The sequence below is a fragment of the Haemaphysalis longicornis genome, unplaced genomic scaffold, assembly GCF_048455015.1.
Source record: "Haemaphysalis longicornis isolate Haplotype H1 unplaced genomic scaffold, Haemaphysalis longicornis Haplotype H1 scaffold_5, whole genome shotgun sequence".
NCBI classification, from domain to species: Eukaryota; Metazoa; Arthropoda; class Arachnida; order Ixodida; family Ixodidae; genus Haemaphysalis; species Haemaphysalis longicornis.
In genome coordinates, this window is record NW_027526385.1 from 195009862 (window position 1) to 195027461 (window position 17600).

Consider the following 17600-nt stretch of genomic DNA (forward strand, 5'->3'; position numbering starts at 1 on the left):
TTGTAGACATCCTGTTAATGTTTGACTATTTGTCCAAATGCTGTTTGAACTGGTTAAATGTGCTTACAATACACTAAGACTTCTAAGACTCTCCTGACAGCCGATTTCAATGTTTTTCTTCAGTGTTTAGGGGTTGAACACACTGCAGCTCTACCTGAGCTGCGAGGCGTGCCGTATTGAAGGACTCTGGATTGATTTAGACCACACGTTATTTGTCAATGTTTGTAACCTCTTTCGGTATCTCTTTAAAAAGTAGAACAAGTGGCAGGGCACCTAATCTGCTGCCAGTAACAGGTCACACAGCTCCAAAAGCGATTCGCTTTAATCACCGTTCTGTGCAAGGTACAGGCACTACAAACGTACCCTCCCCCCACAAAAAAACAAAGGCACAAGTTGAATTCTGGTCCGCTTCATAAGTCGCCATAATGAAGTCCCTCGCACAGACAGCCATTGTATTTTGCTGCCAATAGTACCTAGGGACATAAACGGCATTTCTGAGCACTCAGGTACTAGTACCACGACCCCCTTCAACAACATAGTGAGAGACTCTATCAACAAACGGTGCGGAGTAGTCGGCAAAATTGCACTATGTCGCACTTTTTTAAGCCCCTTGTCCACACAAATCCACAAGAATGTGCATAAGGCATTGTCCTGAAGGTAAGGCAACCAGCTTGGATGCCGATGAGATGAAAAAACTAGGCGATGAAATAACAGCTCTGTGAGAGCACCTCGATAAATGCTGAACGTAAAACAGCAACGAAATGCAAAACAAATGGTGCACTTTTAAGAACACTAGAAACACGAACAATTGCAAGAACATTGGATTTATCAGCAGTTTACAAATGCGCATTACTATCAATTTGCCATTTTGCGGGGAAAAAAGAAGAAGAAACAAGAAAATAATGCTTACATAAACTTTTTTTTTTACGCTGCAAATTGCACTATCTTTTCAGAGCACGGAGCTCTTCCAAGTGAGATTCACTTTCACGGCTGGTTACAGCAATAAGCAACACTGTAGCCAGCTTTTACCACCACTAACAATAGAGGAGTTTGATTGAAAAAACAAAACAAAAAAAAAACAGTGTTGCATTGTAGCAGTGAAAGTTGTTCAGGCACGGGCATAAAAGTGCCTAGTGTTCCCTGTCATTACGAACGCTATCAACGTTTCCTCACGAGCACAGCGCAACTCGACGTTACAGTCGTTAAGGCAATCTCGAAGCTGCGAAACAGTGTCTGAACACGGGTTTTTAAGAGCGACGAAAAAGATATCACAGGAGTATAGCAACGCAAAAAGGGGGGGATTGCTAAGCAAAAATATGCCTCTCCGACTTTAAACGGAACAATCTGTGCAGCACAAAATATGCACTCTGTGAAAGACAAGGTGATACGGCCGAAACCCGGGCCTTAACGTACCTATGTGTTCTCCCCTCTGAACTGGATTATTCCCTGCAAGTGTTGGTAAGATGAACGAGATAGTTAAGATGATAACACAAGATGAACATCTAGGCTCATGTGAAAATAGACTAAAAAGTAACCCACGTAGAATATACTTTGAAAATCAATTTGGACAATGTTATCTCCGTAGAGGTATGTACATTTAAATGCACTATTGTTGCGTCAGGTGCTACAACCCACTTCACAGTGAAAATAGAGGCAATGTTTATGTTGATGCTTGTAGCACTGGTAGAAAAAAAAAATTGCTAACTTTTAGTTTGTCTGACAGTCAGCCTACGGGAGTAAAAACTTGTGGTACACGCCGGCTAACAAACACACACAGGTAAGACGTTTGGACTGACTTCTGGGTAGACAGATGAAACCGTGAGGTGATGAAGCTACAGTGGCTACAAACCGTTTTTTGCCATTAGCAAAAGGGTTAGCTCTTGCAATTCAGTTGAGAACACACGCTCACATTCCTGAAGTGTGCAACTGCACAGCAGAGGGTGTTTTTCTCGTGCATTTTCCTTGGTTTTGCCAACGTGAAGTGCATTGGTCCCTCAAACCATCAGTGCCCACAAGGTGACACACGTAATTTCAAACTCGAACACTCAAAAGACCGAGGGGAAAAAAAATGGAGACGACCAGACGCCTCACCGAAAGAAAAAGGCTTAACCAGTCACAACCTCAAGCACTGCTTGGTGCTTCCACGCACGCATTATTTCATGCTTGTGCCCGTTTGGGCGCAATTTGTACCACAAGCGTGTCAAGGAGCGGGTTTTTGTTGTGCCATGTGACTTGATCCACGTGACGAAATGTAAAAGCGACAAATTCCACACAACTTACATTCAGTACGGGTGCTTCTAACCTGTGTGGAAAAAACATATACAGTGGAATCTCGGTCATACGAATCTCAAGGGACGGCAAAAATATTCGTATCACCCGAAAATTCGTATCACCAGAAAACGAGAAAAAATGGAACAGTGCCGCGCATGTGACAGGCGGCGGCAACATGGCGTCGGCTCTTGCCGTGAAGAGGTGTAACCTTTTGTTAAAACGCAGCTTAAGGTGTAAACTAAATTGCTCATGCGGGAAAGAGCTCACAAAGTGGGAGAAAACTGCGCTATAAAATATCATCCGCGCCAAATATCCGCGGCGGAGGTGGCCCAGCCAGTTGCTGCGAGCGCTTCGAAATTGCCGCCTTGAGGCACACGTCTCCCCATTGGTGCAAGTCATGAGGCTCTTCCCACTACCGTTCGCGGCAACGTTGGCGGGTTGGCGGCAACCGAGGCTGAGGGAGTACGGCCGGGCTAGGGCGGCGGCGCAGCGCTGTGTCGATACCAACGCGCGCACGCCGCCGCTCTAGCTCGGCCGTGGGCAGAAGTAGTAAATCGTCAACGCGGGAGTAAAAAGAACGCATGCTCACCCTCGCCCCCGCGACAGATGCTACCTCGCTCGGAAAATGACGCCCGACGTGCCCGACGCGCGCGGCAGCGGGAGGAGGAGGCAGTTTGAAAACGGAGCCGGAGATGTTTAGGCTTAACACCCCAGCAGATATTGAATGGGCGCTTTCACTAGCGGCGGGGATGATGTTTTTATAGTAGCGTTTTCACCCACATTATAAGCTCCTTTACCGCTAAAGCAACTTCGCACAGAACAGGGAGCGATATTTAGAGAGCGCTTAGAAGTGGTTGCTCGAGCTCCCGACACCACTTCGCGGCCGAAGCCGCCGCCATGTTGCCGCCGCCGGCCGCGGTGCGTGCAGGTGGTTACGCGGCAGGGTCAGTGCGCCTGAGGCGTGCGCGGCGCGTTTTCGCGAGCAGAAAACGCTCCATGCGATTCACGCTCAATGCTTTTGTGCCCGCGCGCAACCTAGGCCGCACGACCACACCAACACTCCCGCCTCCCGTCCAGGCCGCAGTCGTCTGCTCGCGGCTCGCGTGTTCGTATCACCCGCACCGGAGTGGTAAATGCGTTCGGATCATCCGAATTTTTTTACATTGCATACAATGCATTTTCGCCGGGGAATTTTAAAAATTCGTATCACAACGAAATTCGTATCAACCGAATTCGTATCACCGAGATTCCACTGTACATGACTGTGCTGACCGCACTGTGACTTCTCGCCGCTAGTCTTGGTAAAGAGTCAACGGTCACAAGAGCCAGCTGACAAACTGACGACTCACTTGAGCAGTAGTGGCTGCCTAGCCGGCCAAAACGCTGGATTCTCCTTTTTACAAAGATCCATCCAACTTCGTAAGTCACTATTCAAACCCCAAGTAGCAAACGTGCTACTTGACAGTGCAACAAAGTAACTGCCACCAGTTCGCCTAAAGGCGGGCAGAAATCCACCCATGGTTGTACTACCGATCATTTACAGTGCAAAAAAGACTTTTGTACAGAGAACAAGGCCAAAAAGGCTCCTGCACTTTTTGGTCCCCTCGTCAAATGCAGTAAGCAGTAATGACTTTGCTGTCGATCTCACACGTACACGTTCCAAGGCATTCCAACTGAGGCCATTTCATCTGAACACGCACATTTGTAACTCTGCCTTCCTCGGTGTGAGAGCAGCTACACGCAATAAAAAAAAACTTGGGTTTTCAATGACGGTAAGTCAATAAGTAGCACGAAAAAAAATGTATTCACACAGCCCGTGGCTTTGAGCCTGTCTGGTTGGCAAAATGGTGTAAGATCTCTTTGTGCGTGTTTACGGACATGTCAATTAGTTCCACAAGCAAGGCAATTGCCCACAAGGCAATGTCGCGTCAACAACCCCAACACAACCTTTGCAATTGCTTCCTCAAATTATTGCACTTCACAAAGCAGTGGTCCACGGTTAGCAACTACTGCTAAAGCGCTGCTGCTGTAAGAAACGCACCGTTGTCAGAACAGCCATCAACCCGCGTGTTTTGACTTGCACAAGTGGGTTCTCGTGTCAACCGTTGATACAGGAGCCAGAGAAGTTATGACCTCAACGTAATCACCTCAAGGTTTCCAGCGCAAGTCGACAGACCTCAGAGCACGAGAAAACTGCAAAAAGCACGGACTCGACAGCGTTTTCCCCTCTCAACACAACATGTCTGTAAGTTCAAGGCACAGCACAGTAGCAGTGAGCCTCTCTAAAGTTCGAGACTGCAATCACAGAACTCAACGGTGCCACGTGATGTCGAGCTGCCATGCCTGTCACAAGGGGCCAAGTCAGCCTCAGCCGAGCCAAGTCAGCCGCAAAAAGTCGTGAGCTGGGATGAAGGCGGCGGGAGGCTACCGGTCGGGCAGGTCCTCTTGCGTTGCGGTGCCCGTGTCTGTGGTCATCCGAGGCTGCTGCGAAGACGGCGCTGGTGGTGACCGGTCCAGTCCGCTCCTGCGGAAAAATTGGACACGTGTTTTGTTGCTGGGAAGGCGGTGAAGTACTGCCACGGAAATCTCCAAGCACACTATCATGCCATGTTTGATCGTGTGCAGAGAATCAGAAACATATTCTAGGAACTGTAACAAGTTAGTCTAGAATGTCTAGCCCATGTTCTAAACTATTCTTGCTGAGCGGAGATATTTCTTTTTTGTAACAAGAAAAGCACATCGACAAGTGCTGTTTCTTTTGCACTTGCACTACTCTTTTCGTGGGTTTGTTGACGCCACTTCTGGCACGCCACTGGCAAGTCTGCATACAACAGGACGGTTTCTATCGAATGTGAAACAAACGAAAACCAAAATTTTATGGCTTCATTACAAAGTACATAAAACCACATCAAAGAGACCGGTGTGATGCTCCTACAGTATTGGGTGGCCATGAATGCTGCTTGGGTTTCTTGTTTTTTTTTTTTTTTTTTCTCTTCCTCAGTGGGAGTGCAACTGACCAGGTCGCGGCGATAGCCCGAGCCTTTCTGGACTGAGAAAAGGCCACCCGCCTTTCTGTTTTTTACTTCATTTCTTTTTACTTGGCTCCATTAAACATTTTACTCACCCCCTTACTCAAGCTTTACAAATAAACTGAGACTTCAGAGTTCCACTAAACAGTGGAATGGAGGAACACTTCACCTGGAGGTATGTAGTGCAGCCACAAACAAAAGTTTGACGGCTTCACTTCAATGCCTTTTTCACAGATAATCACTAAAAACAGCCGGAGAAGACGCGGGGAACGTCTGGAGACCTTGCCGGCGCTACCAAGGCGGCTTTTACAGGAGGAAAAAAAAAAAAAACTTGATCACTACAGTGAACGAACACGCATTGTGCAGGGGGAAGAAATGCCGAAAAAGAAATCAAGGAATCTGTTACGTTAGGCCGCCTAGCCTGACCTATCAGGCCACGAGATGCATGACCCACTGGGTGCCACAAAAAACATTCATGGCAAGACTCGCAGGTTGAAGAGACACCACTCTCCACCTATGCTAACGTTGATTGCTCCCTGAACTGGGGTTGCAGGTGAATGCTTGTGTGCAACACGGTGACCTGTGTAGCAAGCCGGGCTTATTACTGGGCTAAGTACAAAGAAGGTTTTCGGGCGTGCCAGTGGACCCGGCGCTCGATCACCAACTGACACACCAACGCGTCTGCCGTGAAGACGTGGTGCTAGTGTCGCACCCTGCAGATCACAGTTGCCAGAGAAGGTGGAGGCGAATGCGCTTCATATTGTAACGGTGAACTCACACGTTGAGGGTTGTACCAGGTGGAAAGAGAGTTTATTCTAAAAGGCGAACTTGTGCCAGACAGCAAGGCAGTCGAAGTAAGCTTCGACTTCTTTCTCGTCTTCTTCTCTCGGCCCCCAAGCGGCCCGAGACCTTCCTCTTCTTCTTTAATGCATTATCAAAATCCCTAATAGGATTCCGCTGAGAACGGAATCAACCTTACAATCGTGGCAATATAGTGCACCCCCCCCCGTCCTCCCCCCCTCTCACCACTGATTAATTGATTGGGGGATCTAACGTGGCGACGCTACACAGGCGATGAGGCGCGCCGTAGTGGAGGGCTCCGGATTAATTTTGACCACCTGGGGATCTTTAACGTGCGCTAAAATCTCGAACACACGGGCGTTTTTGCTTTTTGCCTCCATCAGAAAAGCGGCCGCCGCAGCCGGGAATCGAACCCACGACCTTGGGGCTCTCACCATTAAGCGACAAGCAAGCAAACCACCACCATAACAGTGGTCCCAATGTATTCGGGGCTTATTTAAGCGTGTGTCTGTCTGAGAAGTTAAGACAAGTCACCGCTCATATGCAATTTTTCTACAGTTCGAATTGGTTGAGAAAAAAGTAAAGTTGAAGCAAGCATGCAATGCCAAAAGCCGATAACAGCTGGTCTGCCTTAATGTTAACAAGGGAGAGGGGAAAACGAGGGGGAACAACGGAAATATGCACCAGAGGTAATCTACCTGCGAGATGCAGTTCCTACTATACTGCACACCGAACGACACCAAAGGACAAATGCTCGGAACATCCTTCCGGCCTGTTCACACGGTACTCCCACACAAGTTCACTATTTCATGCCAGACTGAAGGCATGCATGGAAGCCCCGTGTACGAAATTAGCATGCAGAGGTATGCGGGTAACCGTGTTTCCACAAGCTAATTGATTTGATGATACCACCGCCACCGTCATTATCAGTCTGCGAAAGCCTGCTGCAAAACAAGGGTGCCCGTACTTTGAACCAGTGTTGTCTGAAGCGATACAAGCCCAGTCTTCTCCACCAAACTCCCTTGCCTCTTCCCTCCAGAGCGCTTTATGTGCAATGATTATTTTTAACTCCAGATCTCAGTAGCCATTCTGTTACTCGAGCAGTCAACAAGCTGTCCGGTCTCCACATTGCACGGAGCCTAACTCCACAACTTGCTTTTAATGTTGGGCTGTACTCGGGTACAAGTTAAGAACTCATGTAGTGCATAACTCCGCCAAAGCAACGGGCCCGGACGTCAGTGCGTGCGTTTTGAAATGAGATTTCGCTTAACACGTGCCGTCATCTTTTTTTTTCACATGTAGTTTTTTGTCATCACTGCAAGAATTTAAAAGCAGATTAAGTGCATGACACCACAGAAACGACTCATATCCCGTTCAAGATACTCGCAGTAACGTGCTCTTTGCGCTGCGCTGAGCAACTGTCGGCTGCGGTGATAAGGCGGAGGGGCAACTTCCCTAGCCGTTCTTAATTAAGTTGTCCCCGAGTACAGCAGGGTTTCTACAAAAAGAAAAAAAGAAAAAAAAAAGGCACCCAAAATGGCACCAAGAAAAAGAAATACACAGCCCTTGTATGAAAACCATACCTGCCAGGCTTGCCGGGATGGCATTAGGGAGATCTTACTGGGGGGGGGGGGGGGGGGGGGGGGTAGTAGCTACAACAGAATGGGTAACTTTACACACATTTTGTTTTTTTATTTGCTTAACACATAGCAGGAAATGAACTGTTTCTTCGTACAAACTACCAAGAAGCTAGACCACTCAAATGTTCGATGAGGCTGACACCGCCCTTTCCAGAAAGTCCTGGAAATAGTACTGCAAGTGCAATACAAAACAGCAGGAACTGAACTGTTTTGTTGTTTCGTCTAAGCTAACAAGCTACACCACTGGTGACTTGCTAAATCTTCAGAACCGCCGTCCAGAACGGCTGTGCTCGTGTGTAAATGAAAGCGGCGGCGGCGGCGCTGCGTTTTTATAAACAGTAAACTAACAATGGGTCGAACAGGTTCACCATCTACACATGACCGACTACGCTTTTTAAGCACTCCACTGATAACGATGCCAATTGGTGTCGCGTTGTATTGTCAGGTATACCTCCCTCACATTGTGGCCACACTGGGAAAGAGATTTTGCCAAAGACGGGTGCATTTTCGGGAGATTTTTGTTTCGGTCGTACAATCGTACAAAACCATGAAAATTCGGGAGTCTCCCGGAAAATTCGGGAAACCTGGCAGGTATGGAAAACGCGCGGAAAGAGGTCAGAGGTCATCGCAAGCAGCCCCGCTCACTTTGCAGAGGTGGGGAGGGCGTAGGGCGGGGCGGAGCGAATGAGCAGCAGGGCCTCCTCGTAGGAAGGCGGGTCCTCCTCCATGCCAGTGGTGGTGGCCATGAGCAGGGGGAAGGCCGCTCCCGCCGCTCCCGAGTGGATGGGCGAGTCGCAGCCCGTGGCCACGGCTTCGTAGGGCGGCGGCAGGGAGGCCGCCCTCTGCTGCAAGCCCCTGCGGGAGTTTCCATGGTGGACGAGGAAACAGAATCAGTGACTGACTGATTGATTGATTGTGGGGTTACAGTGCTGAAGCTACACCATATTGGAGGACTCCTCTGGATTATTTCAGATTCCCTAGGGGTCTCTAACAAGTGCCGGAATCTAAACACACAGGCGGTTTCGTTTTTGGCCTCCAATTGAAAAGGCCGGGAGCAAGCGCGCAACCTTGGGATCAGCAGCACAACGCCTCAGCCACTGAGCCACCGCGGTGGGTCGATAGAGAATAAGTGAAGGACAAGAAAAGGAGGAAGAAATCACTAACTGCCTTGTCTACACTGTCACACGGGCTCATCGATTTACAGCCCCAGACTCACTGCGGATAGTCCAGTGGTAGTCCAAGGATTCTCAATGCCACTAGCATATAAGGGAAAAACAAATGCCACATTGCTTGTTGGCAAGTCCGTGGTGGCTGCAAGACAGGCAATCAAAGAGCCCCGGCATGTGTAACATGACTCCACACCTCTTTGCAGAGCAGCGAGCAATGTTTTCTGAAGTACTTCTCACAGGGATACCACTCTTTTTTTCTTCTTAATTTTCTTCACTGGTGGGAACATGTGTCAGCAAGAAGGGCAACAGTTCTGTTTGCACCAAAACCAATGTGGCCTTTTAAAAGGAGTACAAACACCAAAATTTTATGCTCCTTTTGTATTGCTTTTATCAATGCCTAATGGCCTGGCGAACCCAAAACAGCAATTTAAGTACTTCAGCGCACGATAATTATGTTGAACGGCCTGAAAATCGTCCGTTTTAGTTTCCCGTGCTTCCAGCCCTGAGGTTCCATTTGACAGAATCATGGTATCACTTCACCGTTTTGTGCAGATGTAAAAACACTGAAAAGGCCGGTGAAGGCGTTTTGACCACCCTGCCGCCGGAGCTGAGAGGCTGAGCTGCCTGAAGGCATTAGGTGTAGCATTGTGGCGGAAATTTGAAGACCGGTTTCGATAAAAGTCCTGATGACGACCTTTAATACAATTTCCCGGTATACATTGTCAGCTCCTTTCAAGCGTGTGGAACTTTATTTCTGGCAGGAGTTCCTTTCTGGGCAGCGGTTATGCCTGTAGGCCTGGCTATGTGCATCAGTTTGTGAACGCACCAGTGCCCAGTCACCGTTCGCCAGACCGCGCGTGCGAAGCGACGTCCTGAGTTTCTGGCGAGCCCTGGAGGCAGCCAGCTATGTCACTCCCTTTTCCTACGGCAGTGTGATGTCACACTGGTGTCCGTTTGCTGTGCGCCAGCCACTCCGTGTGCTGTTCCAACGCTGCCTGTATTAACATTGCCTGACGCGTCGCGTGCTTTTCAATGGGAAGGGTAGGGACGCTTAGTTCAGGCACTGATCCGCTATGTGGCACGTGCCGGCGGACACCTTGCCTTACGTCACTGCTCGCAAGTCGCGAACGCTGCACCCACTTCTACGACGTGTGTCTGTCAGCTTGCCTGTTGGGCTTCAAGAGCCGTTTCGCTTACATCTTAGCCGCGACGGGGCGCTAGTTCTGTGGCGCACTGGGGATCTCGTTCAACGTGTCGCTCGCTTCATACTTGCTGCATTTTTCCAAAGATAAAGACGAAGGCGGACTCAAATAGTGTAAGGACATGCTGATTGTCGGGTAGACATATAGCTAACAGAAAAATGATATTTTCGGATGGGGCAGCCATTATTTTACTGATATTTTTCTTTCTGGAGTATTTAGAGAAGAAAAAATTGCGTGCACGTTTTTTTCAGGCGCTCACTTCTACGATTATTTTCCAATAATATCACGTGCTTGTAAACTTCAGAAAATTATAGGAAACAAAAGGATAAGCAGCTGGGATCCCGCCACGCTGTCCGGGCGCTTCTACAGTACAGTCCTCAATTTTAGAAGCGCGTACCAATGCGGAGTGTGAACAGCGGGGTCAAAACAATACCTAAATGCGGAGGGGATAGAGGTGGGATGCCCCACTCAGAAAATTTCAGAGCCTGTGATCCGAGTAGATAAGCGCGCAAAGCCGGCATCAGCCTGCGGCAGCGCAAGGGATTTTGCTTCGTGACAAAGGAAGTTTTATCAGTGACAGACCAAAGCAGACAGGCATGGTGAAAAACAAGAAGGCGTAGGAGCGCCGCCTCGGGAACGCTAAACAAACTTTCTACTATTTTGCATAGTTTCCGAGAAGCGGCGCTGGCTGGCGGACACGAAAGCACACTGGAAGGCTACGGAGCGGGGAAGGGTAGGAGAGAGCAACAAGAGAGTGGCTGTTTGGCCATTTTTCGCTCACGCGTTAGGCAATGTTTATACAGGCGGCGTTGGCTGTTCCGTCAGCGCAATAAATGAGATTAAATTGAAGTATGTTCCATGCATTGCAGGCCGGCACACTGGAAGGCTACGGAGCGGGGAAGGGTAGGAGAGAGCAACAAGAGAGTGGCTGTTTGGCCATTTTTCGCTCACGCGTTAGGCAATGTTTATACAGGCGGCGTTGGCTGTTCAGTCAGCGCAATAAATGAGATTAAATTGAAGTATGTTCCATGCATTGCAGGCCGCTCATATTTTAGCCAGGGTATTCTGTTTAGTAAAGGAAGCGAACTGTGCAGTAATATTAACACCGAAAATTTGTGTCAGTGCCCCTTTAATTCTTCACATACAAGGGAGCAAAAAACCGCAATCTTTTTGAGAGCTCTGTTTTTATTTATTTTTAACCCCACATCCCTTCCTGCATCATACGGAGGTGAACGAGGCAATGAAGGTGGGCTAGTTGATACATGATCTTTAAGGTGAACAACAGCGCAAATGCACAGGACAAAGTAAAAAAATGCAAAACACAGCACTGTGATCAGCCATGCTGAGCGGTCTATAGTTCATCTCACAAGCTAGCTGCAGCACTGTGGAGGCGACATTGTTGTCCCCCTCAGGGCGCCTAACTCACCGCGAAGGAAGCGACAAAAGGCGCCGGGGCCGTGCGGTGCCACTTGCCGAGAGGGGAGAAGGGAGTGTTCTTTCAGGACCACCTTCACGGCGGATTAGGCGCCCTCAGTGGGCGCACTATTGATAACAATGTAGCCTCCACAGTGCTGCAGCTAGCTTGTGGGATGAACTATAGAACTTGTTCTGATTACATAAGACTGCTGGCGGCTAGGCAACTTTTTCAGTGACTAAGAATATTGTGAGCACCATCCGACACCTTTTCATTTTTATAAATTTTTTCTCTTCTTTTTCTTTTATCATTTGGCATAGCAAGCCAGCACGACAGCTCGACTAACATCACCACATTTCATTAAACTCTCTTTCTCTCTCTCTATGCTTTTAGAAGAAGTTCTAACAGTATGCAGTCATAGGGACCACAAGCCATAAAAGCCTACTGCAAAAATATGAACCTCGAAACACAGATTTCAAAAAAAAGTTTGCCTCGTGGAAGAAAAGTAACTGTCTTGTATGTGTACGTTTACGCTTATTAAGTACTTTAGCCTTCCCTCCTGATGAATCATTCACATTTGTGGGATCAAGGCAGGGATTCCACTCAATCCAATGTGCAAGCAAATAATACTAATTAGTAAAGAGCACGGTGGATTTGTAGGGCACTTTGTTGCCATCCCCATGTGCCGAGCCATCGTAGCTATACTCCAAAGCTCGATGACACCGAACTGGGAACACCACTAGATATTCTAAAAAAAAAAGATAGGCACTGCACATGATGCCAAGGCCACACAAAACATGCGCCAATTGGAACAGGTGAATACTTCCCTCAATGTACTTCTGTAAGTGCACTAGCAAGGCTTAAAAAATTCGGCTGCCTTCACAATTGAGATGCGAAGGCTGAGGAAACAGCAGAGTTGGTGGACTTCACTAACTGGCTCTGGACTTTTCCAAAGACCACTTGAGCTCAGCCAAGGTCCAAAGCCAATGCCCGCACTATGAACCCAAAGGGAATGCTGAGCGCCCCGAATGCGATGATAGTGCAATCGGATAGACCCTGGTTTCATAACGCAAGGGAGCCAGGTTCGATTCTGAACCCAGGAACCGTTTTGTTCCTTGAGGCGAGACACTTCCAGCACCTGCTCATCAGTGCCTTGCCTCCGCACCATTTCTCCTCACACTTCTTGGCCTAGCACTATTTCCCCCCTCTCCTCCACTTTGCTGCACTGAGTTTTGAGTGACCTCACGCATGGATGGAACTTGAGCTCAAACAGCTCCCCTGCTAAAAGGAAATGGGGGAGGGATTTCTTTTGCTCTAACAAATTGGTGGAAGAGGGTTTTTATAGTGTGCATACCAACAATACACATGTATGCGCCTGTTGTGTGTACAAAGTTAAACACCCCACCACCTATCACTGCATCATACATTCCTTGGAAGAAGAATTATGAACATTTTTTTAGGTACTAGTAAACCATATGCACTCTCTGCTTAATCTTTTTTTTTTTCTCGTTTTTTTCACCGGCGAAAAGCAACCAATGAGCTTTATCTTACGACGTTTTAGATTTGCGAGAAACAAGAAGTCAACAGATCTTAGGCCTGGGAGACACATACCGCCCCAACAACGCATTTTTCAACACCGAAGACACTTTTAGAACATCGCCAATGAATGCATCCGGTACCTTTTAGATTAGAAGAAACAACCTCCGAGCCAAACAGTATTACTGCCCTACCTACGTGCATCCAATACCTCACATTGACTCAAAGTATTTTTCTCTCCTGATGGCATTTTTCAAAGCCCTGGCATTCTTCAATGCGTGCTCATGTGGCATCACGCAGGCAACATTTCTGCTACAGGCCAGCTTTTGAATTTCAGTCGTAAAATAGCCTTTTCAGTAACTGCAGCCATAACTGTTGCTTTTGCCAGTGACTCAAAGAACAAAAGAAAGAGAGAACGCCTTTATAAAGATTCACAAAGCAGGGAGCTCGGCTGAAAATACCCTGGGTGTGAGCAAGTCCACCGCCATTGCAAAGAACCTACACCTCCCTTGTCACCTCGTACGACCTCATTTATCGCGATACACTTTTGGCAGGTTGGTTACACAATACAACGGCAAAAAACGGAGCAAAATAAGGATGACAGGGGAGGGCGTTAGGACACAGCACACTGTCTCGTCACCTGTCTCTTCTGCAGCTCTAACTGCATTCAACCTTTCAAACCAAGACTCTCGCAAAATCCTCAGGACATCCACTGCTCGTGTCAATTACACGAGTGCCAGTGTGGCCACTTGCAGCGAAAACATACATGATAAACAACATAGTTTGGGAGTAGGATAAAAGTGATATTCCATTTGATATGCCCGTAACAGTCCTGTATTTCGGTTTTGGGTTTATAAATTATTTTGCCGCACAAACTGTATTTTTTGGGAAACTTTGATGCACTGGCAAGACATAACGACTCTGAGCACGAAACTGAGTGAAAGAGTCCTAAAGTAATGAGAATAGTTAGTCTTGAAATCAACATGCCTAAAACCTTTAAGGGGGAAAAAAAAAGAGTAGGTGGGAAAAAGGGGGAAAAAAAAACAGAAAACAAACCTCAGCAGGGTTGGTTCCACAGCCACCAGGTGAAGTTCCTGAAGAAAGAGAAAAAAAAAAGGCATACATTAATCACATAAGCTACACAGAGCACGCAGCTCAAAGCTTTGTTTATGCTGGTGAAAAAAGTTTTGCCACAATTAATTTTTATCATTACACCTTGCATCAAGCTCGTTATATAACAAAGAGGCTGCAGATGCTGCAAAATCAGATTCTTCCAATGCAGGTGGTCAAGACTAACAGTCAGACTCAAAATTTCTGCCATCATTGTTCCTGGAACGAAAAGCCCAATTAATCAGCACAAAAAGCTAACATCATGTTTTATTATTCCATAATTCAATGCACGTGACATTCCTTGCTGAAGAGCTCCATGTTATCAAGACTGTAACCAATAGTAAGCTGGGAAAACATTCAAAACTTTTCCCAATGTCATTTCTACGCAGTGCAATTGTAGTGTAATAAGTGACCAACAGTGGACAACAGGTGATGTCACAGTATGGTCCAAGTCCAAAAACAGGTGTTTCAACAGAGTTCCCAAATAAAGTGCACGCAGATTGTTTGATTGTCCCAAGTAAGCATCAGACAGTCACTTGTGAAGAAAGCAAAGCTTTATATGTTCAGGTGAAAGGGAAATTTGGCGGTCCATTAACGCAAAAAACTGCCCCAGTGCAACCCTATGGACCTGCGTAGAAAAACAGGTTGGAGGAGTGCAGTTAAAAGTAAGGGGACAGAGATGGGCTGGGCTTATGGGTGACGTAGACACACTCTCGCATCTACCGATTCTGGCATATAGGAACAGTGCATCAGAGGGAGCGAAACACACAAGTAAACACCAACCACATGTTAAAAAGATAGAGACTATAGGGTTTAACGTGCCGATGCTACACTTGAGTTATGAGGTGCACCATAGCGAAGAGCTCCAGATTAGTTTCCACCATCAAGGGATCCTTAACGTGGCCGCACGTTAAAGTTTCACCGGTTAACCACCTGTACGAAGTGGATGGGCACACTGTGTGTATGACTGATTGCTAAGAGCAAGCGGACGCATCGATATTTCTGGGTATTTTAAGCACTTTGTGACACAAAAAATTTATTCTTGGTATTTATCATTTTTGCTTTCACTACAATGAAGTGCTTTTCTGGATTCCTCTTTCAAAGGGAGATGTTTTGAAAGGATGGGGGTTAAGAAAAGCAGGCTCTCAGACCGACACACAACTATCAGCTGACCTACTGTGTTTGTATTAGGACGAAAATATCTTTGTAAATCTCTCTGATTACCAGTAAAGGCTTTCAGCACGAACAAAGAAAATAAAAGTGATACACTCTTTAATTGATTGATTGATTTTAGGGTTTAACGCGCCGACGCAACGCAGGCGATGAGGCGCGCCGTAGTGGAGGGCTCCGGATTAATTTTGACCACCTGGGGATCTTTAACGTGCGCCGAAATCTCGTACACACGGGCGTTTTTGCTTTTCGCCTCCATCAGAAAAGCGACCGCCGCGGCCGGGAATCGAACCCACGACCTCGTGCTCAGCAGCGCAACGCCTTAGCCACTGAGCCACCGCGGCGGGTGATACACTCTTTAAATAGCCCCCCTTTTTTTTTTGCACTGATGCATTAATTTAGCGTCAGAGTAGCATGATCCACTGTGGTTAAAGCCACAACCGACGCTAACAGTGTACGAGACATACCTGCTAACACAAATTTCCCCTTTTTTTTTTCACCGCACTGATCAGCTATTTCACAATGGATAATAAAAAATAGAAAAAAAGATAATTAAAAATGGAAAGAAAAAAATATAATTAAAAATGGAAAGAAAAAAAATAAAGAAATGTCCCTAATAAAAAAGAAGCTCTTTCGATATTTTTGTAGCAGCAAAAAACCACAAGAGGACGGAGGGCACAAACACAGCGTTGAATCACAACTGAAAGTTTATTGTTTCACGTGCAGAATAAGTTACCCTTAATATCAACAGCTGGAGAACTATGAAAACTAGCAAAAAACAGCAATCCCACAAAAACACAAAACAAAACAAGAAACCCACAATAACACCAGACAGCACTCGCAGTAATATCACGTGTGCTCCCGATTGCCCCTCCATGACCGCACATCTACGTTTCGTGTTCTTTGGGATTGTTTCTTTTTTCCACAAGTCAGCAGTTGTTCTTGATAGCAGGAGTATATTTACGCTGTGTACAAAACAGTAAACTTTCAGCTGTGAGTCAGGACTGCGTTTGTGCCCTCTGCTCTGTCATATTAGGAATCCATCTGATAGCCCTTAAAACTGCTCTTCAAACAGCTTCCTTTAATTGTTAACGAAACTCTGCGAAGCTTGTCGGTCTTGCTGCTTTTTTTTTCCCAGTGATTTCAAATACGACATTATTTTGTTAGCCAGTCAATTAGTTACCAAAATAATTAGAGAGAATTATTCATTTTTTTAGGAACAATGGACAAAACAGTGTTGGTCATAAAACTGTAATCTTTATATTTTCCAATACCATGAAACCTGGTGAGTGCAATAGAGAATCTGTTTTTTGATGCACCTCTTGGAACTAATTTGACAGCTCATTAAACTTTGGTGGCACCAGTGGCAAGGAACCATTTCGAATGCCAATTTTAAATGCCAAGGTTTATTGCACTCACCAAGGTTCATAGCATCGGGAAATATAAGGATTACAGTTTTATGACCAACACTGTTTTGTCCATTGCTCCTCCAAAAATGGCCAATTATCTCTAATTATCTTGGTAACTAATTGACTGACTTAAAAAATATTGGCACATTTGAAATCACTGAAAAAAAAAACAGCAGCAAGACTGACAAGTTTCACTGAGTTTACTTCAAAATTAAAAGAAATTGTTTTAAGAGCCATGTCCCCCCTTAAAAATAATTTCTCCTTTTTAATTGATTCTTTGCTAGGCTTTGTTTTTACTTGTTCCTCCTTTCTCAAATAAAATTTATGCATCCCTCAGTAAGCAAGCAGACCACTGTAAACTGCTGCATGGTGTAATATTTGGGTAAATTGAGCAGACATCTGGCATACTCTAACACTTCAGAGAAGACCCCAAATCTGGCCCCTTCTCCCATGTCCTCTCTGTACCTGGATAATATTTTCAACAGCCAATCTTCCAAGTGGTGTAAGGGTTTTCGGAGAGCTGCATTTGGCAGCAATGCCATCATTCACACTCACGTCACTTTCTATGGTAGGCCTAACCGTTAGCTAGAGGAAATGTCAAGCCGGTGTGAAAAATAGCTATTGCAAGCTCGAAGCAATTTCGGGAAGAGTGGCTGTCACAGTGTGATCGCCTTATAGTTTTGTGCAGCAATGGTTTCCACTGCACCAGCACCACCCATGAGACAGACAAAGTGACCCATTTTAATTTTCAATTGCAGGTATCAATGACAAAGCCACTCAATCTCGCTCTGTACACCTCCCAATTATGTTTAACTGCTGCTATTTAATTTTCCCGGAAGGCCATTGGAT

The 17600-nt window shown here is 46.4% G+C and overlaps 1 protein-coding gene across 1 annotated transcript in view; it reads right to left on the reverse strand.

Annotated features, from left to right (window-relative positions):
• Positions 1-304: 304 nt before the first annotated feature.
• The window catches only part of LOC144138920 (uncharacterized), a 33589-nt gene continuing 16293 nt past the window's right edge, over positions 305-17600 (reverse strand). Inside the window, exons 2-4 of the mRNA XM_077671434.1 lie at positions 14119-14156; positions 8387-8596; positions 305-4795 (exon numbers count right to left, since the gene is read on the reverse strand). Coding sequence (XP_077527560.1) covers positions 4696-4795; positions 8387-8596; positions 14119-14156 — 348 coding nt within the window. The 3' untranslated portion in view covers positions 305-4695. The remainder of the gene's footprint in view (positions 4796-8386; positions 8597-14118; positions 14157-17600) is intronic.